The 27252-nt window shown below is 38.0% G+C and overlaps 1 protein-coding gene across 2 annotated transcripts in view; it reads left to right on the forward strand.

The window, feature by feature from the left end:
• The window catches only part of LOC131684270 (serine-rich adhesin for platelets), a 231697-nt gene extending 211638 nt beyond the window's left edge, over positions 1-20059 (forward strand). Inside the window, exons 4-6 of one of the 2 annotated variants that reach the window (XM_058966983.1) lie at positions 8859-9231; positions 17207-17659; positions 17716-20059. In XM_058966983.1, coding sequence (XP_058822966.1) covers positions 8859-9231; positions 17207-17659; positions 17716-19122 — 2233 coding nt within the window. In that variant the 3' untranslated portion in view covers positions 19123-20059. The remainder of the gene's footprint in view (positions 1-8858; positions 9232-17206; positions 17660-17715) is intronic. The other variant, XM_058966984.1, reaches the window with a different exon arrangement.
• The last annotated feature ends 7193 nt before the right edge of the window (positions 20060-27252 follow it).

The following is a 27252-nucleotide window of genomic DNA, read 5'->3' on the forward strand; positions in this document are numbered from 1 at the left end:
GAAAAAAACTCACAATTACGTAAAGTTTACGAAACTCGCGACCAAGCTCCTAAAATCATGAATAATTTCACGATAATATCATGCTAGTATTTATGTTTTCACAGAACAAATTCATGCAAAAAATACATGGTATTAAACTTGTATATTTAGTTGTGTTACTGTGTTCGTTCCCTGAACATTAGACTCCCAGAAAAATAATGTATAATCTCTCCGTTGAAAAGTTAGTGTGGCACCATCTATGCGGTCACAGCTGGAACTAAAATTTACTAACCAAAACATAACTCGTATTATGCACTACAATTTTTCTAAAATTTCAGCTAAATCTAACCATTATTTGACAAAAATGTAGTTCATGGGAATCGATTACTGAAACATAACCGTGCACTGCTAGGCCCCAGGCAAAACTAACTCAGACATAACTTTGTTAAAAGTTAAAAATGCGAGCTAGTGGGTTTTCTTCATGTAAATTGTCGAAAAATCCCATACAAACTTCAGGCATGTTCGTCCGGTAGCTAGACGTGTCCGATTAGCTTCAAATATGGAGCAATTAGGTACTTGTGGTGGGACCAGAAATTGAGTCAGGGGTCATTTTTTTCTAGTCAGTCTATGTTTAGTTTTTTTATGATAATCGTCCATAGTTTGTGGATACACTGATTTTAATTAACCGCTGTGTGTCCTTCAAGATTAACACGGTGCTCGGGTACCCGCCACTTGAAAAGTCATAACTAATTGATTTGGACACTTTTGGAGCTCATCCACTTATAAAATGTAAAAATGAACTGGATGAATGCAACCGGTTACCGATAATCTAGATTTTCGGAGGAATGCATTCGATTTGTAAACTCTTAAGAGAACCTAGTAATATAGATACAAAATCTTATATAAGTCTTTTTCTTATCGTTACGTTATGACGATATGATTCGAAACAGTTACACAGGGCCCCACTGGAACCTCCTCCGGAATGACCTTTCCGGGATCAGTCCTTCAAATGGTCCCATAACCACGAGATGGAGTATTCGGAGAAAATTTCAAATATTGGTACCAATATTGCGACTATTCGATTGAATGTCATAAATAATATCCCAGTACTGGAACGTACCTCCGGAATTCCGGACTTTCGGGAATCAGATGATTTCCGCCGGATGATTTTCATCGATTCTAAAAGTAGATGAATTCTTATTTCCAAAACATACAAAAGTGTTTCGATCGTTTGTGAAAGATATGAGCATTTCAGTTTTGCCAATGCCCGGGTACCCCGTTGGCATGTTAAGGACTAAAAAATCCAGAAAGTTCTTCGTCAGACTTCCGCTTGTATCATCAATCTAATTTTCCTGAAGGCCGTGCTTGGTGATGTTCTAAGATGGCACTAAGTATCAATTTCTAACTTGGGAAAGAACAATGGAATGTCACGGACTGAAATCTGTAAAGAGCCAAGAATTACGCGTTGTACATAATTTCAGAAAGTTGGTCACGATTTTCACAATGTCTATGTACGTTATCGCAATATTTTATTCATGAGTTCACTATTGTTTTTTATGGCAAAGTAATGTGATTCATGTTCATGACATCAAGAGCTTAATCATTGATTGCGTAGTTTCTCTGTGCGTTATCATGATATTTTATTTATGAATTCACTCTTGAGTTTTGGCCCGGAATAATGTGATCTATCATCACTATTTCAAGAGCCTTATCACCATTCTTGTAATAGTTTTGTGCGTTATCGTGAATCTTCTACTAAATTTGGTAATGCGACCCATGTTCATTATGTTAACATCATCATGATTTTCGTAATTTCTCTTCTTACATTTTAAAAATCAGTACACGTTAAAAATTCAAGACTGTGACCATGAACATGAAAATAGTTTGAACATATTCCTAATGTTTTAAACTTAACCACAAGCAAGCAAGATAGATCCTGAAGAGTAAGCTTGATAATATAGTTTAATGTTAACAGAAAGAGAAATTAAGAAATGCGTGAGCTCTTGAAATCATGAACATGACTAACCTTCTCTAATGATGAACATTGTTAAATTTTCGGCTACCCTTAAATTGTGAACTATAGTCATAAAAAAACTAAAATATGCAGCCAACAACCACTGTAACCCAACCAAATGTTCGAATGATACTCCATGTATTTTTTGAATGAGATAGTTTTGTGAAAACAAGCATAGCTACTATGAAAAAACTATCAGGACGTCAAAAAACGTTTAAAACAACAGAAAGTATACAAAAATGCCGAAACCATTAAAAACGATTCAAATTATCTAGAAACATCTAAAACGTTCAAAAACGCCTGAAATGCCATAAATATTAAAAAAAAATACATAATCGTCGAGAAACGTTAACCACGTTAAAATATCAAAACGTATAATATCGTTTGAAAACGCTTAAAATTGTTTTATATGTAAGGACCTTAAAATGTCAAAAAACGCTTAAAGTGCCAAAAGCGTCCAAAACATCAAAAAACGCCTAAGACCGTCAAAAAACGTTAAAACACCAAAAACCGCCAAGAAATGCTTCAAAACGTACAAAAACATCTAAAACGTCAAAAGCGTCTAAAACGTCAAAAACGCCTAAAACATTTGCAAACGTCAAAAAACGGCAAAAGTGCGCAAAATTTCAAAAGCACCTACAAAACATCTGAAAACGCTTAAACCGTCTGAAACATCTTCAAACGCCTAAAAGGTCATCCTAAAAAAACTCAAAAATAAGTTTCAAAGCGTCAAAAGACGCCAAAAGCTTCAAAACACATTAAAAACGTCCCAAAACGCCAATAATGCAAAATATTCCTGAAATAGTTAACAAATGCCTAATAAGGGGCAAATGCTGCTAACGACAAAAGCATATAATAACGTTAAAGATCCCTAAAAAAGTCTAAAAATGCTTAAATACGCCTGAAAACATATAAAATCGTCAAACACGTCTAGAACGTTAAAATTATCTAAAACGTCTAAAAACGTGAAAAAGCTCCTGAAATCGTAAGGAAACGCCCGAAAACGTACAAAAGCGCCTAAAACGTCTATGAACGTCAAAAGCGCCTAAAACGCCAAAGCTTCAAAAAACGTCAACACATGTCAAAAACGTCTAAAAAACTTTAAAGCGCCTGAAAACGTCTAATAACGCTTAAACACATTGAAGGAGGTCTTAAATAAACACAATACTTAAAAAACTCCTGAAAATAGGCCTTGTCAAATGTCAAAAACATCCAAAATCATTAAAAAACACTTAAAACGTTCAAAAACATCTAACAACGTCAAAAAGGTGAAAATGCCTAAATCCGTCATTACGTCAAATACACTGGAAAACGTATGAAAGTGTCTAAAAAGTCAAAAGCGTCATAAAACGTCTAAAACTTCAAAGCGCCTACAAACATCACAAACTGCGCCGACGCCGGAATCGTTTAAAAAAACTTCATTACGGTGTTTATAAACTCACAACGTAACACGTATAAAAACGTCAAAAAGTGTCTAAAATAGCACAAAAACGTCTGAAACATCAACAACGTCTGCAAACGTCGATAACGTCGGAACGTCTAAAATCGACGAAAATGCGTAAAAGCATCAAAACGCCTATACTCGAAAAGAAACGCTTAAAATGAATAAAAAAAGGGAAAACATCGAAAACATCTTAAAACTCTTAAGAGCTCGTCTAAAAACGTCGCGCTTAGTAACTTATGAACACGTCATATAGCACCAAAACGCCAATAACTTTTAAAACTGTCTGGAACGCTTAAGAAAACCTGTAAAACGCCTAAAGACATAAACATTGCATAAACTCGTCAAAAAACGCATGGAAACACTTAAAAACGTCTACAACATCTATAAATGTCAAAAACCTCAAAATAGGTAAAACATTTCCAAACAGGTAAAACGTCTTAAACGTTTAAGAGGCTTAAAATGTCTACAAGGTCTCAAAATGTATAAAAAGTGAAAAAACGTCAACAAACGGCATAAACACATAAAGACATCTAAAGCATCTAAAAAATCTCAAAAGGTCCGAAATAATCAAAAACACCAAATTCGTCTTAATCTCCTAAAAATATTTAGAAACGCTGAAAAACGTCTGAAAGCGTCTGCAAACGTCAGAAACGTTACTTTTAAAATGTACGAAATGTCTCAAATTTTTCACACCTCAAAAAACGTCCAAAATCAACCGGAAACGCCTACTAACGTCTACCAACGATAAAACGTCAAAAAACGACTAAAAACCTTAAAACCGTCAGAAAATGATTATAATTAACGACAAAAACGTCTGAACGTCAAAAAATCGTCTAGAAACTTCGAAAACGTCACAAGACGTCTAAAAATCACAAAAACGCCTAGAAGGCAAAAAAATCATAAGAAAGCTCAAAAACGTTGAAAATGTATCAAACATCAAAAAACACCTAAAAACGTCAAAAAACGCCCAAAAAGTTGAAAAATATAACTTCAAAAAAATCTAAAAGCCTCAAACTCGTCAAAACGCTAAAATCGTCAAAAGACGTCTAAAAATCACAAAAAACGCCTAAAAGGTAAACAAATCATAAGAAAGTACAAAAACGTTGAAAATGTGTCAAACGTCTAAAATAGCTAAGAAACGCAAAAAGAATTTAAAAAGCACTATAACGTCAAAAAGTCTAAAAACCTAAAACTCGTCAAAAAGCTAAAAGCGTCAAGAAACACCTAAAAGTGTCTAAAAACGTCTCAAAACGTTATAAAATGTATAGACACCCTAAAAATATCGAAAAACGCCAAAAACTCCTAAATTCGCCAAAAAATCCGTAGAAAACGTCTTATACGTCTAAAAACATCAAAAACGCCAAAAGCGTCAAAAATTTCTGGAACCCTCGAAAACATCCAGACGCTAGAAATCGTCTGAAATCGTCTAGAAACTTTAAATCATCATAAGACGTCTAAAACTCACAAAAACGCCTAAAAGTAAACATAAGTACAAAAACGTTGAAAATGTGTCAAACACCAAAAACACCTAAAGTCATCAAGAAACGTCGAAAAAAGCTAAAAACACTTTAGGTACTGATAACTGACATACAAGTCATGTTTTCAATATGTGTAAGAAAAAAACCTGTCAATTTGAAATGCTATATAGGCAAGTAGCAACTTGTCACTAACCGGCGCTACGATCGGACAGCAATCGCTATGGTGCCTTGCATGCGAACTTGGATACAATGGTGATACACGCATGCAAACCTGTATGCGATGATGATTTTCCACTTATTTTTATTCAATTGTTTACACAGGTTTTATGAGAAAGTTTGTTCTAGTTTATATGTCTGTTCTCTGTGTTATAAATTCAAAAGAAAGTCTAAACACGCTAAAAGCTTCAAGAAACACCTAAAAGTGTCTGAAAACGTCTCAAAACGTTATAAAACGTATAAATACATTAAAAATGCCGAAAAACGCCAAAAACGCCTAAATTCGCCGAAATAGCCTAAAGCGTAGAAAAACTTTTTAAACGTCTAAAAACGTCAAAAAATCCCAAAAACGTCAAAACCATCTAAAATCGCAAACAATTCCTAAATCGCAAATAATAAATCGCATAAAGTTCTAATGCATTTCTAGGTCTAAAAAAGCTTAAAACGTCTCAAAATGTCAAAAATAACAAAGAAACGTTTGATGGTCACAAGACGTAAAAAGTTTAAAAAACATTTAAATTTCACCTAAAGTCACCCAGATCGCCCGAAAACGTCTAAAAACCGTATAAAAAGTTCTAAACCGTCTCTACGTCTAAAAATGCTTAAACGTCTTAAAACGTCAAAAAAGATAAAAAAACAATGGTGAAAAAACTTTTGAACGTCAAAAAACAAATAGTTTCTAAAACATTTAAAATCATCTTAAGCCATCCAGAGCATCCGAAAACGTCTAAAAACGCCTAAAAACGTCTTACACGCCTAACAACGCCAAAACGTTTAAAACGTTTGAAAATGTATGAAAACGTCTAAAACGCCTAAAACATCAAAAACGTCCAAAGACTTCATTGAAGAAAAACGTCTATGAAAGGCTCCGAAAATGTCAATATACGCCTAAAAACGTAAAGAAACGTCTAAAATTTCGGAATATATGTCGAAAGAAGTCAAAACATTGCTGACAACGTAAAAACTCGCTTTAAAAAGAACAAACGTCTAAAACTTTAAATCATGTCTAAAACGTTTGAAAACGTCAAAAACGTTACAAAACGCTAAAAATTCTAAAAACTTTAAAAACCGATGTATGAGGGAAAGAATGAAGTATCAGTCTTAATAAGTAGTCTTCGGTGTAGTGTACGTTCATAAGCCGTGGAAAAGTCTATTGCTGACTACTGTTAGTGCAAGGTGTTCGCGATTTTCAAGACGTTGGATGCTTCCAATGTTAACATAAAACACTCCAACCAAATCACTTGCGACTTCCTGATAGTGCTGAAAACGAGGTTCTATATACAATACGGGGAAGACAGAGTACATGAATCCACAGATAGCAGACATTTTGGATAGAATAAAATTTTCTTAAAAACGTGTGTAAACTATCACTTTGATAAGTGTTGGAAATCAGTGTCTCTCTATTGCCATCTAAGCAACTTTGTTACACGTGTTCGAGAGCTGCACTCAAACTGCATTGCATCGATCCCTGCGCCATCTAGAAACGTCTTTCAAATCGTGCACAAAAGTCTGTTTTTTTATTCATTTCGTTTATTTGAACCACAAAAGTCTGTTATCTGTGATGAAGCCTTATCTCATTCATGAAACAATGCGTTCAAAGCCTATCTACATTGAGACGAACATGACCCGCTGTCGTGTAGCAATTAGGGTGTCAGGATCAACAAGTCTATCTGCAATTGAATACTTTACGCTGACGTCACAAATGAACTCAGTGTTCATTTTTGACAGTTCGCTTGTACTGTTTACATGGACTTAGAAAAAATCTTTACGATTTTCTTCGAGCGAATCTAGTCGTCCACAAATTTTTCTAAGTCCATGTAAACAGTACAAGCGAACTGTCAAGAAAAGTGAGGTTAACTGTGCCAGTAAAGAACCTAATAAATCTTATCTCGCTTTCCGAAACATCTAAACACACACACCTAGGTCAAAATCATTGCCTTTGCTGCCCTACGCCTGCTTCGCGATACTATGCAATACATCCCAACCAACCCCACAAAACAAAACGCCACTCTCCGTCCAGTGGCGCGTCAAGGCGCGGTCTATGACGGTCTATCTCGCTACTTTTATCTGACCGTTTTAACAGCACGTTTGATCTATTGCTTCATGGGGCGGCCACAAGGACAGGACAGAGTGGAAAAGGTCACTCCAACTTGTTCTCAACGATGAAAAACGGCTAAGTAGGGATACCATATTCCAGTCTAGACCGACCGATAAAATTAATATTTAATGGTAAGAAGTGAACGGGCGGAAGTGTTTTCATGCAACCGATTACAATCCAAAAGGCCGTTTCGTGATTTTGTTTATCAATAAATAGACGTTGTTCATATGAAACGCTTGATTTTACGTTCGTGATAGGGGCTGTTCATAATCCACGTAGACGCATGGGAACTTTACATGAACTTTAAAATTACTTAAAAGGGTCCTAACGAAATGCCTGAAAGGAGGATCCAGAAAACCCATGTAGATACCCAAACATGTTTCTTTGCGATGATGGGGTACGCAATACTTCATAAACCCTGCCCCTGCCGATCAGGACAATTGCACGAAATAAAGCATTCGAATAAAAAGAACGGCAATCGCCTTCGGCATTCCAATCCGCATCTATCAGATTTGAGCGAAGTACGGAAATATTTAAGTTCCTTATACATTTAACAGTTGTTCAAGAGGGTCCTCTACTCACAAGGCGCGAAACTGACATGTTTTAGGGAGCAAATAGCAAAGTATCTACTGAATAGATTTTGAATCTTGATTTGTTTATTTTTCAGATGCATGTTTGACTTCAAAATTTTAATTTTGAAGACTAGACAAAATATTAAATTACTCTGAAACATACCGCAATGCTTTCACGTATACGATCTGAAAAAAAATAGCATATAATATAGCAAACATTTAGAAAATGAGAAATTGTTGCATAAATTTTACATTTTACAAAATAAAAAAAATCTGTCACGAGAAAACATAGCGATATATTCACTGTATAATTTTAAAAATAATTATTGAAATCAGACCAATACTTCCATGCAAAGGCTTACTCGGAACCAGTTTCAACATCAATGTAATCAATGGCGTTTACAGGTCACCGATGCCTTTTTCTGGTCTTAAAAATTAAAATTTAGGACTCAAAACATGTGGCTTCAAAATAAAATTTAAAAATTCAAAATTTATCCAGCAAATACTTTGCAATTCATTCCCGAAAAAAACCTCAATTTCGAGAGTAGAAGATAACATTTTCCACAAACTAAAAAATCGAAAAGTCTACATAAACTTATGGAAAGTGGGAAGATTGTAATATATTGCTAAAGTCGGGGAATGAAAAGATGAACGGAGTGTAAAGGTGTTAAATTTCTGTCTTCTGGTTTATGAACAGCCGCTTTCAGTGCTTCAATGTGTTTTTCATTTTCGGACATTTTAACATTTTCGAACTCGATACCTGAACATTTATTATAGTAGTAGTAAGTTAAATCTTATATTCTTTTCTCGTTATCTTCTTTCTCATCTTTTCCATCTATTTGGCTGGATCTATCCTCATTTTCCGTTACCGTGTACTGCGAATGTGAAAATCTGCCGTGCGATTCGATGTGACTAACGATCATACAAACCGCTCATGAGGTACTCTAATACACGTTCTACACAATATGTTCGCTCAATTCTTCGTTCGCCATAACTGATGTGTTTGTGTAACTGCGTGTTGGTGTGCTATCTATCTACTCTGTCTTTCAACCATCAGTACAATTACCGATAGCGACAACTACATCACCAACAGTAATAATAGTAGTAACACGACCGTTCCTGATACTACCGCCGCTACCGGTACTAGCGACAGTGACGGTAGTACCGGCACAGTTAGTGCTTCCGAAAACTTTACCGAAAACGGTACCAGCACTCATCGAAGTACTTCGCTTTCACCACCCTCGTCTCATCTCTGTAGCAATCAATCACAGGCCGACTGGACCCGGGAACGGGAAAGGATGGAGTTCTACGCGACGTACGACGTGATGACCGGTGTCCGGATAGCGGCCACGCTCGGTGGCTTCTTTGGCCTTATGGTGTTTCTTGTGATCTACAAAAGCCGCAGCCGGTCGACGACGAAAGCGTTGAAGGTAAGTTTGAAAATGCTATAGTACTATTTATTGTTAAGGGGAACGTTGCCTCTGCGACTATTCGCCTTTGTTATGTTTATAGGTTTTTTTGATATCCTTCCGGTAGTCGCGCTAGTGCACTAAATCTAGTGGATCAAATATTAGGTAAAACGAAAAAAAACATGTTTCGGCTGAGTAAAAATGATGTGGGAAAAAACCAGTTAACACCCGAAAATAAAAACCCGTAAAGATGGAATTTTTCAAAGAGGTATAAAACTGGTTATAGGTTAATGGAAGCCTATTGCATTACACCGATTACTGGCTTACCCCATCTCAACATGTTTGAACTCATATTTCAGCAACCAAGCAGCCTGAAGGATGGCAATTTTTACGCTTCTGCAATCCTGACTACGAGTATACATTACACATACACTGTTTGGAAACAGCCTTTCCCCATGATATCACTACTTTGTTCTCTATCGAGCCTGTCTGTTCACTCAAATTCTCTAAAGAGAGATATTATCCCCTGAGGCAGCTCAGGAGGACCTACATCCTACGTAGGGTACACAGTCTCTTTTGGCCATATTGCAGAGGGTGTCGTACTATTTGAACAATTACTCGGCCCACAATCGATGGAATGCGCGTTAATTGGCATCAACACCTTTGCTTCGTTTTTAAGAACCAAAAAACTGCATGAAAATGGCAAATTGCGCATTCTTGAGCTCAACAAAAACTCGAATCTAGTGCCTCAATTATCACCCTACCATTTAAGTCAATACGCTGAACAAAAAAAGTAGACGATGCTCTAAAGAACGGCTTCAAATGGGCCGTTCGATAATAGAAGCAAGGCGCAAATAGACACATTACCCTACTGGACAAACCAAAATGTGGATCTCACATAAAATACTGAAGTTCGGTTTAACCTCCATCTGATCTTGAACCGTGGTCAAGAGGTTTATTTTTAGTTCCCTTATTATGCTCGGGTAATTGTTTGAATCGCCATGAAAGGTTTGGTTTTTGTACCCTAAGGGAGCCAAACATAACCTTCCTCACATAATTTTGTGTAATGAAAACAAATGAAGCACAACTACAGTTGACGTATATTTTATAAAGCATGTGTTGGAGAGACTTGCCTTTGAATAAACATTTCCAATGATCCGATCTGCAAATGAGCGTCTCTCTTTGTTCACTTTCTCTTCGGTTGATAGGTCTGTTGTTTCCAACTTTGCTCATGATTTTTTGTCGATATACAAGAAAAACCTGTTTTAATCCACCTAGCGGTGCAATTGTGCCTTTCTCATTTCTCTAAACTATGGCACGGAGGCTTTTTATGTTCAACATAATTGTGGAAATGTCCATTACATTCTTAGTACACTTTACACTTATACACAATGGCATGCCAGCCACGAACTTGATGAGCTACGTGTCGACGGTGAAACACTTGAAACAAAAAAATATCATACTCCATTAGCCTAATCAGCATTAGATCAATGTTATCTGCTTGCTAACTCATTTTGTCATGCGGGGATGGGTATGTGAGGAGGGCGAAAGTCCCATGAACGAACGACTCCCCAGCTTAAATTGGTATGCTTTGTAATATAGTGGTGGTTTAAAGATCATGGGGTTGAAAGGGAGGGGTATGAGGTGGTGGTCTGAGGGGTGACTCAAGGAGATTTTTAAAGGAGTGGAGTTAACAGTAGAGGGGGGGGGGTGTAACCCCTCTCCGTAAACCATCAACTACGCCCCTGTTAAAATCCAGAAACCTTATGCGAGTCGAAAAAAATTAGGCCGGGATTAGGTTGACGTTTTTCAAAGTGATTGCATAACCTTTCTATATGAGAAAGGCAAAAATGTGCAAAATCCAAAAAAGTGAATCTTCGTCAAATTTTTTTCGTGTTTGCATCAAATCTCGACGTTTTATGCACCTTGAATACATTTAGCATCAAAAATAAAAATTCTATTTTTAATTTTTCCTATAGTTTTTATGAGAAATTTCTGTGTGGCCGCACTCTGAAACCTGTAATTCCGGAACCAGAATTCCGATCGATCCAAAATTCAATAGCAGCCGATGGGAAGGTTGCACCTTTCATTTTAGACTAAGTTTGGGCACATCGGTCCAGCCATCTCTGAGAAAAATGAGTGACATTATTTGACACATACGCACATACATACACACACACACATACACACACACATACACACACACATACATACACACATACACACACACATACAGACTTTTTCCGATCTCGACGAACTGAGTCGAATGGGATATGACACTCGGCCCGCCGGGCCGGGATTAGGTTGACGTTTTTCAGAGTGATTGCATAACCTTTCTATATGAGAAAGGCAAAAATGTGCAAAATCCAAAAAAGTGAATCTTCGTCAAATTTTTTTCGTGTTTGCATCAAATCTCGACGTTTTATGCACCTTGAATACATTTAGCATCAAAAATAAAAATTCTATTTTTAATTTTTCCTGTAGTTTTTATGAGAAATTTCTGTGTGGCCGCACTCTGAAACCCGTAATTCCGGAACCAGAATTCCGATCGATCCAAAATTCAATAGCAGTCGATGGGAAGGTTGCACCTTTCATTTGAGACTGAGTTTGGGCAAATCGGTCCAGCCATTTCTGAGAAAAATGAGTGACATTATTTGACACATACGCACATACATACACACACATACACACACACATACACACACACATACACACACACATACACACACATACATACACACATACACACACACATACAGACTTTTTCCGATCTCGACGAACTGAGTCGAATGGGATATGACACTCGGCCCTCCGGGCCGGGATTAGGTTGGCGTTTTTCAGAGTGATTGCATAACCTTTCTATATGAGAAAGGCAAAAACACACACAAAATTTGTTCTTAAGTTCGTGAATAAAGTACCATGAACTCTAGACTAAGGTTTTTACGTTGTGAAAACAGGACCGTGCAAAATATCATGCGTTTTATAATTCTTCCGTCCATAACACTTGAATTTGTAGAGATATCCGTTTTTTAACTTCAGTCTCGATGCCCGACATGTCATTAGCACCACATAGTTGTTCCACCCGAGAACTAATTCACAACTTTATGGACTTATTTAATAAATCAAATCGTAACTCGTAATAATTTAAGAATTTTATCACGGTCCGATTATAGGATGTGAACTACTTCATGATTTATTGCATTTTGATTATGATCTACTATCTGTGGCTATGTTTGTATAATCAAAACAGCCTCGAAATTTGCTGAGGAACGTTTTCACGAAACTTGTATTAGTGCCTCCAGTATATCAGTCACGATTTATCATTCACGTTGGTGAAATAGATCACAAAAACAAAAAAAAGATGCAATTTTGTGCACGATCGTGATATTTTCATCTTTTCAATTTCACATAATTCAGAATATCATTCACGGATTCGTGAACTGGTTCATGATTCCTCGTATCTTAATCACTACGTGAAATAGCATAGCATAGCATAGCAAAAACGACCGCACTCATCATGGGTGGCTGATACAGTGACATCTTTTTATACAATAGTATAGTTTACTGCACACCAGTCCAGGTCCTTACGATTGTCAAAGGGAAGGAAATGTTAGTTGAACACCTACTTCAGAAGTTGTGGGAAACCCACGCTATCTCCATAGGCAGTACGGATGTTAGAATTGGTTAGCAGGGAAGGAAAATGGGATGTGAGTTTGGAGTGATTTATATAATCTGCAACTAAAATTTATTATAAATTAGATTGATCCCACCAAATTCACTTGGCTGGTCTGTTACAAGGTGCAGGTTCCCGGAACCACCGTTATGGCATTATGGAGATACCGCAACAATAAAAAATCTCAGATGAAGTTGACGAATGATCCGGGTGGCTGGTCTGACTGCAAACCACTAACAGACCAATACCGATGCTGACGTTTTCACTAAGCTGAATATATTATTATGGAGCTAAACACAACAGATTCAAATGTAAAAGAATATAGCAGCTTTCAAATTTCCTCAGCGCGAGAAAAAAGCCCAGAACTTTTTTGCGAAACAACGTGGCATATCAAGAAATCGCGTCCACCTTTGGTCAAAGCCTTCTTCTTAGTATAGGACGGCACTTGAAGACTTTTTTTTTGATAGGTCCAATCTACAAAAGAGAGCCTCTCTTTGTTTACTTTCTCTTCCGCGAATTACTCGGTCACCTTTCTGATTACCCCTGAACTGTTTGCATAATAAGCTAGTAAAAACCTTGGTCTTTCTAAACATACTGATAAATGTTTAAAAAGTTTTATGGTTTTGCAGTAATAAACGAACCTCTCATTTGCAGATTGGACCTAATGAATAAAAACTCTTCACTTGTCTGTTTACTGGATACCAGATTCGGCCCACAGATCACTTTATTTTACACACACAAAGGATTTGCAAAACGCGTAGCATCCGCCGTCCACGGGACAACCTGCCATGTCTTCCGAATGATCCGCGTTGAAATTAAATTTCTTTAGACATTGTTAATCGGAAAGACTAATGCCTAATTTTGCACAATCTTTTCTCGATACAAATGAAACAAATGCACCAGAATAATAAGAAAATTGAAAAAATACGATTCGATTTTGTTGTTGGAAAAATTGACGGGAACGAAAAAATATCCGTGACCGACGCCTACTGCGATCAGAATCATCTTAATCACTACGTGAAATAGTCCACAAAATCACATATTTTATTGGTTCGTGAAATAGAAAGGGAATATGATTGGCACCCTTTTGTTTTTGGCTCATAATATTCAGAGTATCAATTATAGTTTTATAGCAATCTAAGTTTTAGCATAAAACTACCATAAAACCTCAATTGTTACTAGGGATTTCTGTAGGGATATAAACATACCAGTGGAAAGTTGGAGGCCTCAGCTACTAACTGGTGACAGAATTTAGTTCATTCCATTAATATTAAAAAATATTGACAATAGTAAAATGATAATTTTTTGCCATTTAGAAAGTTTGCTAAGAATGGAAAAATATGAATCACCAAAATTGAAAGAGAAAAGGAAGTTTGTTTATTTCAACAAGCATCAACGCAGTTTGAACATCATCAGAAGCAAGCCTGAAATTTGCTAACGTGTTCAAAAAAATAGAATAATTCTAAACAAATGTGTATCTTGGCCATAGGATTGAGTATCGTCGATAGCCTAGAAAATGTTCGCACAAACGAATGTAAAAATGGTGTAGAATAAATTTGACAAAAGACTTGGCATTAAAAATCTCCAAAAAGCACTGCTTTCCATCTATTGACTGCCTTGGTTAATGAACAAAACATAGATAAATCTGAAAATCTTCAATGTGGGTACGTTTGAAATAGAGAAGATGTCGCTATATTGGATTTCAATATTGGCGTCAGACATCGATTTTTGGCATCAACTCAAACAAATCGTGCCGAAAATACCCATATTGATTAGGATATAGAGTATTCCGCTAATCTGGAAGTCGTCATCGTGGCTTTCAAAAAGATGTTAAAAATTGAGATTTGTGGCATCTACTCGTCAAGACCATTCCGAAAATACCCATATTGTTTCGGTTATAAATAATTCAGCATTTAAAAATATTTTTTGTATAAAACAGAACATACGAATCTGTTTACTTCGGCAATTGACACAAAAAGAACAATTTTGCAAATTTAACACAAAAATATTATTAGTCACCGTGACCATGTCTTCTTTCTGTCAAAAGTTACGTCGGGGTGCCGACAGCTGGCCACATCCCCCTATAAGTTCCTATTTTGACGTAAAGCATGTTTTTGCCATTCTCGTAGAGAAAGGTTATACAATCACTCTGAAATTCGCGAACCTAATCCCGGCCTGGGTGTGTATGTATGTATGTGTGTATGTATGTATGTGTGTTTGTGGAAAAAAATGTCACCTCTGTTTCTCAGAGATGGCTGGACCGATTTTCAAAAACTTAGTCTCAAATGAAAGGTACAATCTTCCCATCGGCTGCTATTAATATTAATATTTTTATTGATTGTACTTCCAGTTCCGGAGCTACGTATTGAAGAATGCGGCCATACAGCAAATTTCCATATAAACTGGTACCACCATAATATCAAAATGATGCAGAACTTATTAAAATGGGTGCAAAATTACTTTGATTTGCCAATCTAGATCAATAATGAATAACCATCAACATCGGTTCTTGATTCCATGCAAGCAGGAACTGAAAATGCTCAAAGGGGAAGTAAAGGAAAATTTCAAAATCGAATTAGTATTTTTGATTCCCAATGTTACCTCGAAAAAAAGTCTTTCTCATAAAAAAGGTTATGCAATCACCTTTCACCTAGTCCCGGGCCAAATTTTTTATTGACCGTCACAACATACTGTGATTTTGGAAGAACCGCTGTTCAACACCATACTGAAGCTTTATGTACGAATTTTAAAAAGTTCTATTGAAAAAGTTTTTAAGGGTTCATTCAAAAACAATGGCCCATAATTTAGAGAGTATTACAAATTGAGATTTTTGGCTTCGGTTAAGATGTTCATGAAAACAAGCTCTTCAGTATTCCCAATGATTTTATCTTGTTTTTCATACCTTCAAGAAAAGGTAACAAATATCACACTTCAAGAGGGATTAATCACTGCAACTATTTTACCAAAACGAAGGAATTGGACACATTCTTTCGTGACTTTTCAACGATTTGACGAATCTTCATTCGACAAATATGTTATAACTTTATCAAATGAACGCCTACATAAAAACTTATTACAGATTCAGAAAGCAGACCAAATTTCACGAAAGATTCAATCAACATTAACTGAATATACTGGAAGAGTTTTATGTCCGAAAATGTAACGTGACGTTACAACGAACCACAAATTAGAAATTTCAACGGATTTCAATAAAAGTGAAATCATCAAATTCTAGTATATTCAGTTTATGTTGATTGAATCTTTCGTGAAATTTTATCTACTTTCCGAATATGTAATAAGTTTTGATGTACGCGTTCATTTGATAAAGTTATAACATATTTGTCGAATGAAAATCCGTCAAATCGTTGTAAACGTCATGAAAGAATTAGATTATCTTACAACATTTCAGAAGACTTCATTGTTGTACACTTTGCTGTCTTCGTGTAAATAAATTATCGCAAGGTTCTGTGAAACGGTTTGACAAAAAATAAGTTCCATAAGTCATACATGTATGTATGTATCTTAGATCGTTTTTTTATATATTACAAATTTATTTCTCGATTTTTTTTCATTTGATTATATGGAACGAGATTTTTTTGAGCACTACGGATAATCGAATCTGGATGTAGCTTTGAAATTTGTTCGGTCTGCTGTATTTTTCGGCTCAAAAAGTGATTCCAGATACCAACAAAGTTTTAAAGAGGCTTTAAGAAGTTTGAGCTCTTTTATATTTTGTTTCTTTTATATAATGCAAACGTAGTGATAACATCTTGCTTTGGGAGTTTTGGCATGTTTCAACGGAATAACAGACTTAACTCATTTATATTTCGATCTGTTATGTCGTTGACCGGGGGGTAGCTGTAGCGTAGTTGGTAAATCGATTGCCTTGTACGCAGCGCACCTGGATTCAAGTCCCGACCTCGCATAAAGGGTTAGAAATTTTTCATAAGAGATTTTTCTATCCCGAAGAGGCGAATGACCTCTATAATCTAAATTTAAAAAAAAATGTCGTTGACCATTGTCAATAATCAATTTATAGTTTTTTGTAATCGTGCACGGAATTTTGAAAAACATGGTTTTCATAAAATGGTCTTTAAAGTTGTTAGAAAGAAAAAAATCATATTAAAAAAAACTTACTGGCATGAGATGTTAATCAATTATACTCTGAAACTTTGTGAGAATGTTCTCTGATAATAATTTGAACGATCGAAGAAAAAAGAAAAAAATCGATTTTTTGAAACTGCCTGATGAGGAGACCCCCTTAAACAAACTCATTCTTTTTTCTTTTATATCTTATTAACATATCTTTCTCGCCCGTCCTAGGATCCGACGATAGCGGCGGTCGCAGCAGCCGTTGTCCAGGAGGAAGAAGAACGCGAACTTCAGGAGGCAATCGAAGCAACTGCCTTCTCACTGCTCCAGGAAGAACTGAACATAAACTATCCAGGATTGAAGCGAGACCGACTGCATTCACTGGGGAATGTCAGTGCACCACCGACGCTCAATCGGAGCTACCGGTTTGCATCCGTCGGCGGGGGGTACAGCAGTTTGTTGAATCCTCCCCGCCGGTATTCGTATGCTAGCAGCCGAGGTCACCGGAATAGCGTGTCGGTGTCCTCTCGAGTGCTCAGTGCCTACAACATGGGTGATAGTTTCGGCCAGGATGATTATTTTTTAGAGAGCGATGGCGAGGAAGCTGACGATGAGTTCGATCAGTATACAACCACAGCGGACGTTGGCTATCCAACGGGGAACTATCTTATGGTTCCAGGGAGGGTGAGTTACCGAATTGTTAAGGTGGAGATTTTTTTAATTGTTTTCAAACTTTTTAGGGGACAGAATCGCGTCGAAGTAGTGCGATGACCTGTTGCAGTACGGAAAGTTCATTTCTGGAACGACGATGCTCGGCAATCACTTTAGGGTTATCCTCGCTACCACCGATGTCGCGATCTGTGTCACGACGACAAAGTCGAGACGACAGAGGTCACGCCGTAGGCAATGAGTTAACTTTGGGTGCCACCTGTGCGGATTGGGACTCGTTCAATCCCGGTATTAATATAATCGAAGCAACGCCAAAATCCTCTCCGTGTCCCAGCGAACGGGTGACGCACACGTCATCGGGTCTCTCAGCTCGTGAGCATTCTAGCAGTAAGAAACACCCGCTTTACGACGATAGTTCGATTGATTGTATATCTGCGTATCCTGATACGAATGGTGCTGATTTTAGTAGCTATAACCAAACACTGCTGAGACAGAGCTACGGCAGTAACACTAGAATAGATGATATTAGTATAGCGAACCATAATCCTAGCAGCAATGTTATTGTACGTAGAGCTCCTCTTGCGTCGCTTAGTTCCTTCAAGATGTCCTCCGCAGACTGCCAGGATAGCGAGTTGCGCAGCTACGGGTCGGACTCGGTGTTTGACGATAGCTGTGCAGATACCGACGAAGATCTGCAACAGTTCAGCACCGACAGTGATGAGCTCAGTATTCCAGACGAGGCCGAATGTTCCGTTGATCCGGCAGTCGTTACTAAAACCGGTCCCAGTACTTCAGCGCTTAGTGCTGCTGAAGCCGGCCAGGCTGGCCTTGGTGGTGCTAGCAGTAGCAGTAGTAGCTGTAATCGAATGCAACAGCAGCAATGTTGTAATGTTGCTCTTGGTCCCGCCAGTGATACTATTTATGTCGATATCGAAAAACCTATTAATGATACTAGTTGTTTAAGTAGTCTTTCAAATAGTAATCGACGTGGTAAGGCAAAACTGAAACCGGATAAAGTGAATTTAGGGACTAGAATCGAAACGAAAGCAATCATCGAAAGACAGCAGCAAAATGACAGCCGGGATCGATCACCATCCCCTCGGTCCTGTAAACTGGCGGTGCCACAATCACACGAATCGGCTCCAACCATGGCCAGTGGAAGTAGTTTGCCTAGCAATCAATCTAGCAGTCGTTCATTTAGCCATTACGGTAAGAATAACAATAACACTAGCTCTAGAAAAAGTAATTATAAAGAAAACGACGATAATAGCAATCCAGTCGATGAGAAAAGTAATAATAAGTGCGTTGAAGTTAATGTTATAATCAAAAACCATAGCAGTACTATCAAAAGTCCCTCTGTGATTCTCGAGCTACCTATACTGACAATAGACGAGGAAAGCTCCCAGTCGCCACTTTCACCGATGGATCCCAGCGTTCCCGGCCCTTCGAGAAAGTGGTCCAAAGAGACACTATTCTAGTCGTATCAGTTTCGGCTGTCCCTTAATTTCTCTTTCTCTGCTGCAATCGTCAACAACTCACTGAACACCACTAGGTTGGCTGATTTGGAAACGCCTTATGCGTGCATGTTCTCGGAGTGAAAAAAAATATAACCACATTCAGCAATTTCATGGAAAAAAAAGTTGCGATCTCTCAGAATTTCGTAATATTTGGTAGCATCGCTCCTTATCGATACATATTAGGTTCGTATTCGTTTACTTCCTCATTAGGATTTCGCTTTCCACGTTAGACTGGTCCAAAAAAAATCGTGATTTTTCGAAAGTTGATATTTAAAAAAACTCATGACTTCCGAACTGCTGAACCGAGTTTTTTTGTTAACCTTTCTAACATATTCTGAAAAGCGTTGTAGTTAAAGGATGGCAGCCGATACACACCAATAACATTATACAAATGGCCTCGGAATTTTATCTCTAAATGAACGTAGTGCAAGCCATTGATTGTTTGATTGTCTATCAATTTACATTCCAATGAATTTCTCACGAATACTGCTAAACCGCCTGACGAATTATTACGACATGAGAAAAAAGGACGATAGCCAGGAATGTTGTAAATACCGCAGTTCTCTTTCTTTATCCATGTCTCACCAATAACAATAACATCAATACCTAACTTACATTCACATACGAAATTTCACATATTTCTGCCTACATTCTCCTGCACTAGCGAACGACGCTGCTGTCGTTCGCTAGTGCAGGACGTCCAGCGCATTACGGCAACCTGTGGGCAAAGAAGTAACATGACAAAAAATACTGTCCCCAGTACAGCCACCAGACGCAGATTATCTTTCCTTATTTAACACTTTTTTTATATTTTAATCTATTTAATACTTTTAATTACAAACAACAACGAATGCGGATAATTTACGCAACAACCGGAATCAACGCTTAAGCACAGAGAACAGACGTCCATCTTCAGCATTCAACTTGTGTAAAATCTCTAACGGTTTCGAAGGTAGTTTGGATATCTAAACCAGGTGCGCTACTGTCGTCATGTTTTTTTGTGGCTGAGTGCGACAGAATTGACAGCGGTTATTCCTCTACCCAGTCAAACTAGTCTGGAACCGATTCGGACTACCAGCATGAATTCCAGCTCAAATTCGTCAACCGATAGAGTCGGAATCGGTTGTTTTCTTTGAGCTAGATTCCATGCTGAATCCATCGAACCGGTTCCAGAATCGATTTGACGGATAGTTGGGATAGGTTGGTGTGGCGGCGCTAGTGTTTTTCATATATTAATTCAAATGTTTACACACGTTTTTTAAATATTTTTGTTCTATCATGGATGTCTGTTCTCTGTGGCTTAAGTGTGCGGGCCTCTCCCTTTGACTATACAAAGTGTATAAAGCGAGAGAGCAAACTTTACTACGCCACACTCTCACCGAGCAGTCGGAGTACAGTAGCAAAGAAGTGATGCGTCGCTGTAGCGGGTTGTACGGTTTGGGCAAATGTAAATGTACCGGAAAAATGTACTTTACCGGTACCATTCGCATCCCTGGCTGAACGAAATGAAATCTATGAGCTACTTACAAGCTGGGTGCAACATTAGTTTCAGCCTGGGGACCATTGGACATTAACCACGTAGAAATTATTTCAGACATTGCAGATCCTGCCCTTCCCCTATATTCAAAATATTTTTACCGAGCGTCAACTTTAGCTAAACTCTCCTTCTTCATAAAAGTTTACGTGGGTTTAAAACATGTCACATTTTGGCATAATTTATTGTGGTATTCAAATTCCAGAAGTTTATAAAAAAATGACGAGGATGAGAAAAATTAAGGAATGCTTACCTGAGATGTCGTACCGTCAAGGTAGTTGGTGATTATCTTCACTAGATAGACCGGGAAGTTTTGTTACATCAAACGCTTTTTCTATGTTAATGAGAGCCATCACTGTTGTTTTGGGTATGTCCTTGGATCGTTTGATATGATTGGTAGCTCTTTGTAGCTGATGGGCCGTCGAGTGGCCCCGCCTGAATCCGAAGTGCTCGTCCAGTAGGATGTTGTTCTCAGTATGTTTGAGAAGTCTTTCGTAGATTACCTTCTCGAATAATTTACTAAGTGACGAGAGTAGACTTAGGCTTTAAAATTGGTACAACTGTAGACTGTTTCCAGATGGACGGGAAATAACCAATCTCCAGACAACGATTGGAGACGTTGCGTTGCGTAAGCACGGTATACTTCGTAGATTGCAGACTGATGACTCTCATTTCAAGCCAGACTACTTGAGGAGCATTGTTTGGGAATAACAATTGATCCAGTCCAAGCGAAAATTTCGCCTGAGAGCCACCATTGCGGACCACGACCATCTTTACCGTAACTTGGGATGAGAAAGGAAGTGTTGATGTGGTACTTATTTAACGGAAGGCCCCGACTCAGTGACACTCCCATAAGTACCACGGATTGGGTAGTGGGTGGGTTGTTAGTCAGGATTCGCTTCAAGCAAGCGATGCGACTGAGAATATATTTTCGTGCATAAGATGTTTGAATAGTTTATTGGCTGCAGGATACGTAAATGTTCTAGGCGTTTAAACTCTGAGTAATCGTTTATCGAGATTGTTTCATCGAAAACAAGTTGAACTCCGGACAGCCGGCTGTCGGGAGTGTTGTCGACAATGTAAAATGGACCGTAAACAATGAGTTTAAAAGTGGTATTGTGGAACATTCATAAATTATGTCACGCAAAAATTACCCAATACTAACTAACTCTTTGTCATATTACCACGTTATTTTTCCGTTTTGTATAATACGAATCAAATGATTTTAGTTTATCGTTCATTTTGTAGTAGCACATTAATGCCGTTACTCGCAAAAGTTTTCATGTTCTATGGAATTTCCTATATACATCGCGCAATCGTGCGTAAAACGGCCGATTGCGTCAAAGCACATGACGTGCTCCCCTCCCATTTATGTCACAATTAGTCATATCTCTTCCTCCTAATAGCGTGGCAGAATTTATAAATGGTCCTTATTGGTATATTCATAAGCATATTGAGATCCCGTAACTTGAAATTTTCCACCTCGTTCGAGTAAACGTTGCGATATTACAATGAAGACGCAAAACAGAAAAGATATAAATGCTGCGTTCCTAAACGATATTAACATCATGCACGAATCAAACACCCCCCGTTTCCAAATAGTTCGTACTTATTCTTAGCTCAGTATAGTTGACTGATGAGTTAATGGACTAAAAGTAAAACATTAAATATGACCATAAAACATTTGTTCCCCGAGCTGAAATGATTGCCGCAAATTGGTAATTGGATTTGAATTGATCTTGCGAAATGTCAATTCTCCACCTTCATACATAATTCAAAAGTAATTCACTCAGACAAGATTATGCGTATTCCCCACACGCATTGAAGACCCAGTGGATTCGTTTCCTAGTTGGTCAAATAAACACTAAACAAACAAATTAATTAGTTTGCTCAGTCTAAAGAAATGTCAGCTCGATTGGCATCAACCGGCGGATACGTGTTCCCTTACAATGCCATCAAATGAAAGTACATTTAAAATTACATACGACAAAATATGTGCAATTCATAATATAACGAAATGAAGATTGCTTAATTATTTGCATTTAAAAAAAGATCGGAAAAAATTAGTTGCATAACCATGGTGGTTCATTTTCAAAAATAGCACTGCTGATGAATCACTTTATAAAAAATGGCGATAAGGGACGCGGACGAAAAATCTGACCACCGCCTCTCCAGGCAACGATTGAAGACGTTGGCCAGAAAGGTGTAAGCTTTGGCACCGAGGTTCTTCAGGACAATTCGAAAATGCCTTCATGTTACGAGTGTGCTTGATATAGTCTTGTAACTCATTAGATGAGATCCTGTGATCGTTTGGTAGTTCATTTGGGAGAGTGGAGAGATGGTTGACGCTTGTTGCTACCTACGTCCAGTCTGCAGATGTAGTGTCCAGGTAGGCGAAGGTTTACAGATGGTTGAAGATGTGTTTCCGTTAGGATTGCGGCGTCAATTCGGTTGGTTTGTAGAAATTCGATGATTTCCAGCTGTTGGCCGCCAACGAGCGGGCATTCCAATTAAAAATTTTGATGGTGAATGTTGAAACATAGGAACATTTACATCATCATCTTTTGCATCTCGCCAATGAGTGCGGTAATCTGTGCGATAGCGTTTGATATGGAGTCCGGTGGAATTTCCGGGTTGGGCTGGCAGCCATTGTTGTTTGGAACAGGATACGATTGATTTTGTTCGGAATTTGCTCAATGTCACCCAGGCCAGGTGTATTTGCACTTGAGGTTGCGTTTGATGCAAATGTGTTCGTTAGTGATTTGGTAGTAATGGAGGTCCATTATCAGTCTTGGTTCTCGGTGCTGATGGTGGCAACTCACGGAATAATCCGAGATCGATACTGTTTTCCTTTTTTCTCTTCTGCTGATTCGGTTGGTTCCTTATGGTTGCTTGCATCCGTATTCTTCGGTATTCCTCTCTTTTGGGACACTTTTTGTCGGGAGATTTTTAGCGCAATTGGCACATTTGTACTGACGGGATCCTTCAATTTCGCACTTTCCTTGCAGTGCTCGCATGAGCAGTAGTGGTACCTTGGTTTCATGTTTCAGTTATGCGTTCCATGTTCCTGATATTCTCTTTCAAAACATTCCTTGCTTGTGTCATTATAGCGTACCTACGAGCAAGTGATATATTAGTATTATGAATAATCTTCTAAAGAACTCCAGCAAAAGCAAAATTTACCTATTGCTTCAGCTTACTACCTACACAAAAACCATCTGTTAGTCATAACAACCTGGTCCTTTGCCGGTAGGTAGGATTGCATAAAACGCCTCTTTTTTCAAATTCGAGCATATACCCCCATTGATATGGGTTTAGTTTAATATAAATAAGTTCAAATTTCTACAACACTCAATGTTTCAAATTATTACAACAATAATCTGTCGGAAGCTAGCTGGGAGCTGTTTTACATCCACGTAAACTTTTTTTGGAGGAGAGTTTAGCTAAAGTTAACGCTGGGAAAAAATATTTTGAACACAAGGGGAGGGCAGGATCTGCAATATCTGAAAATGTGTATGCGTGCTTAATGGTCGGCCCCCAGGCTGAAGCGAATGTTGCGCCCAGCTTGTAAGTAACTCATAGATTTAGTTAGCCACAGCAGCTGTGAATCGATGGAGATGTATGGTGAACTACCATTCGTCTTCATTGCCTTTGTGAATATGAGGTGTAATGTTTTTTTTTCATTTTTACCAATGTGTTTTTCTGAAACGTCTTGCGCTGTTAGCCTAATTTTCGGTATGTTATGCAGAATTAAATGATCTTTCAACTAAAAATTCAGAAGTATGGAGTTTCCAAGGACCATCGCAGTGAGGCATGCCGCATGAAACTTGAGATCCTATGACTGAGCGAAGCCCATTGGCCAAATTGTGGAGAACACAGATTGCCGTCGGGTCAAATTCTGCTATACTCTGGTCTACGAGGTGCACACGCTCCTCGTCACCGTGGAGCTGGCTTCCTGCTCAGCGTGCACGCCTACACTGCGCTAATGAAGAGGGAGCCTATTAATGAGAGAATAATCGTTGCCAGATTCAGAACACGGGCTCGAAACCTTACCATGATCCAATGTTACGCGCCAACTGATGCTGCCGAAATGCAAGAAACTCACAACTGGATCTCTAATGCTTAGCTCCATCGTCGATGTCACCAGAAGCCGATAGCGACAGAAATTCGGGAACAAAAGTGGAGGTGGGTCGGCCACACTCTGCGCAGGGGCGAAAACGAAATCTTCAAGCAAGCGTTAGACTGGAACCCAGCAAGATATCGCAGCAGAGGCTGACGCAAAGGCTCATGGCGGCGCAGCCTCAACAAGAAAATAAAAGAAGTCGACGAAAGTTTGACCTGGCAGCAGGTCAAGGCGATCGCGGGCAATCGCCCAGGATGGCGATCTTTCACAGGGTACGCAGGAATAAAAGGTATCGCAGTGAAAATCAAGTTAATAAATCGATTAATACACAATTTTTTATACAAATTCATATATTTTCGAAATTTTATTAAACTACTTTTATTTCAGCTATTAACAAAAAAACTGTTCAGCAGTTCAAAAGTTCAGTTTTAAAAAAATCTTTTAAAAAATCACTATTTTTTAACAAGTCTAACGTGGAAAGTGGCACCCTAGTGACGAAATTTAAAAATACTTGCCTATTATTTTTCGATAAGGACCGAATATAAATATTACAAAATTCTGAAAAATTGTACAACTTTTTTTGTGGAATTGCTGTAATACACTAATACCGAGCTAGTCTAGCAATCTATCGATCCGTCCAACAAAGCTTCTCAAAACATAAACTTCCGTTTTCGTGTCAACGAATTCTGGTTAACCTGTAATCCCCTGATATAGCTAGTCTTGGACAAATTTGTCGTTACTGAGGTCAGATTTATTCAACAAACCCTTATAGTTTATTTAAAAACATGACCCAAAAATTAAATGTCAAATTGTTACTCATGACGACCCCGGTCCGAAGAAGTTGGGGTCGACCAACCAATCAATTTTATGTATTTGTTCAAACTTGGATTTTCCCTAACTTCATAAGCTATGTTAATCTAAACTCACTGGACTCCATATCTACGACAATACCATGCGAGCTCAAGCGACCATTGCCGAAAATAAGTTACCGGTAAACAAGTTTCAAATCAATGAAAAATTGAACTACATATGTGTTCCTGGCGATCAAAAACAAGCAACAATGTAGCAAAGTGGAAAAAAGTTAAAATTACTTAAATGTGCTTGTCAGCAAAATACGAAGAATATGCTATATGGATCTTCTATGTTGGCGTAAGACTACAATCGCGATAGGACGTAATGTGTATTTACAGATATGCCACGTGCATAAATCAAAACAATGAGAACAATCGTTGAAACCGAATATAGGACCTTAGGTAACGAGGATCAAAACATTAGGAGATAGTCGAATTTTATTTTTATTTTTGGTGGAAATGAACAAACGTAAAAAATGAGAATGGAGAAAGAGAGGGTATGTCATTGCAAACATGTGCCTACAAATCATGTATATTTAAGAAGGAAGAAAATTATTAATCATATTTTCTGCTAACGGTATATCTTTATTGTTGTACGAAATTCGAAGGTAACAGTTTCCACTAGATGCGCTAGGAAAGGTTGCAGTAAACCTCGAGACACAATCATTCCGCTATAATATCAGTGCGAGCATATAACATACAAACTAAAATTGCGATTAAAATTAATCCCATAAAGCATAGCAATTTCAGACACTAAGACTAACTTTAGAAATGTTTTCTCCAACCGCCTCATCCAACTCATGTATATTTTATATTTTTCACGCATTTCTTCAACCTGTCACACGAACAGGAACAATTCCGACAATCCTAATATATGTCGTTTGTGCCAATAATCTAGTTTCCAGGACTCTCTCGCTCCCTCTCATTCGGTAGAACAGAACGCAGAAGTAGTACCAACAAATCCCACACCCAAACCACTTTTCCATTGTCAACCACAGCGTCGTCACTGATTCGCGATGAAACCAGCGCACAACCATTCCACCACAGCAAATATGCATTACAATCAAATGCTAATGTACAGCAACCCCCGCGCACCACTGATTGCCACCCAGTTTGTTTTTGTTTGTTCTTATTCCAATGGTACCTGACATAGTCTGACAGTCATTGGTGAAATTGTACACGGTGCCGTCTTTGGCAAATGGAAGAAACGAAAAAAATAGCAAGAACCTTTAAGCCCCATGAGTAAACGTGACGATGTACTAGGGGACGGTAGGGCAAAGCGGATCTGACGAAGATTTATTTTCGCTAATGTCCTGTAAGGTACACCAGGGTAAGTTAAAATGCGGGGTAAGATGAAACAAAAGTCTGAACATTCTCCAGAAAAACATTCATAACAACTACCACAATTAAAAATTTAAATATGCACCCAACAAACTTTTAAATTCACATGAAGGAATCGCTGAATTCGCATAGAAGCTCGTCTGCCAATCATTTTTCCTGATTTGGTAAACTCAACGTGTTGGCCTTTTCCAACTATCCCAGAGTATCATTACATGACAATATCACCATAAAATACCTACATG

This window comes from Topomyia yanbarensis, chromosome 2 (genome assembly GCF_030247195.1).
Source record: "Topomyia yanbarensis strain Yona2022 chromosome 2, ASM3024719v1, whole genome shotgun sequence".
NCBI classification, from domain to species: Eukaryota; Metazoa; Arthropoda; class Insecta; order Diptera; family Culicidae; genus Topomyia; species Topomyia yanbarensis.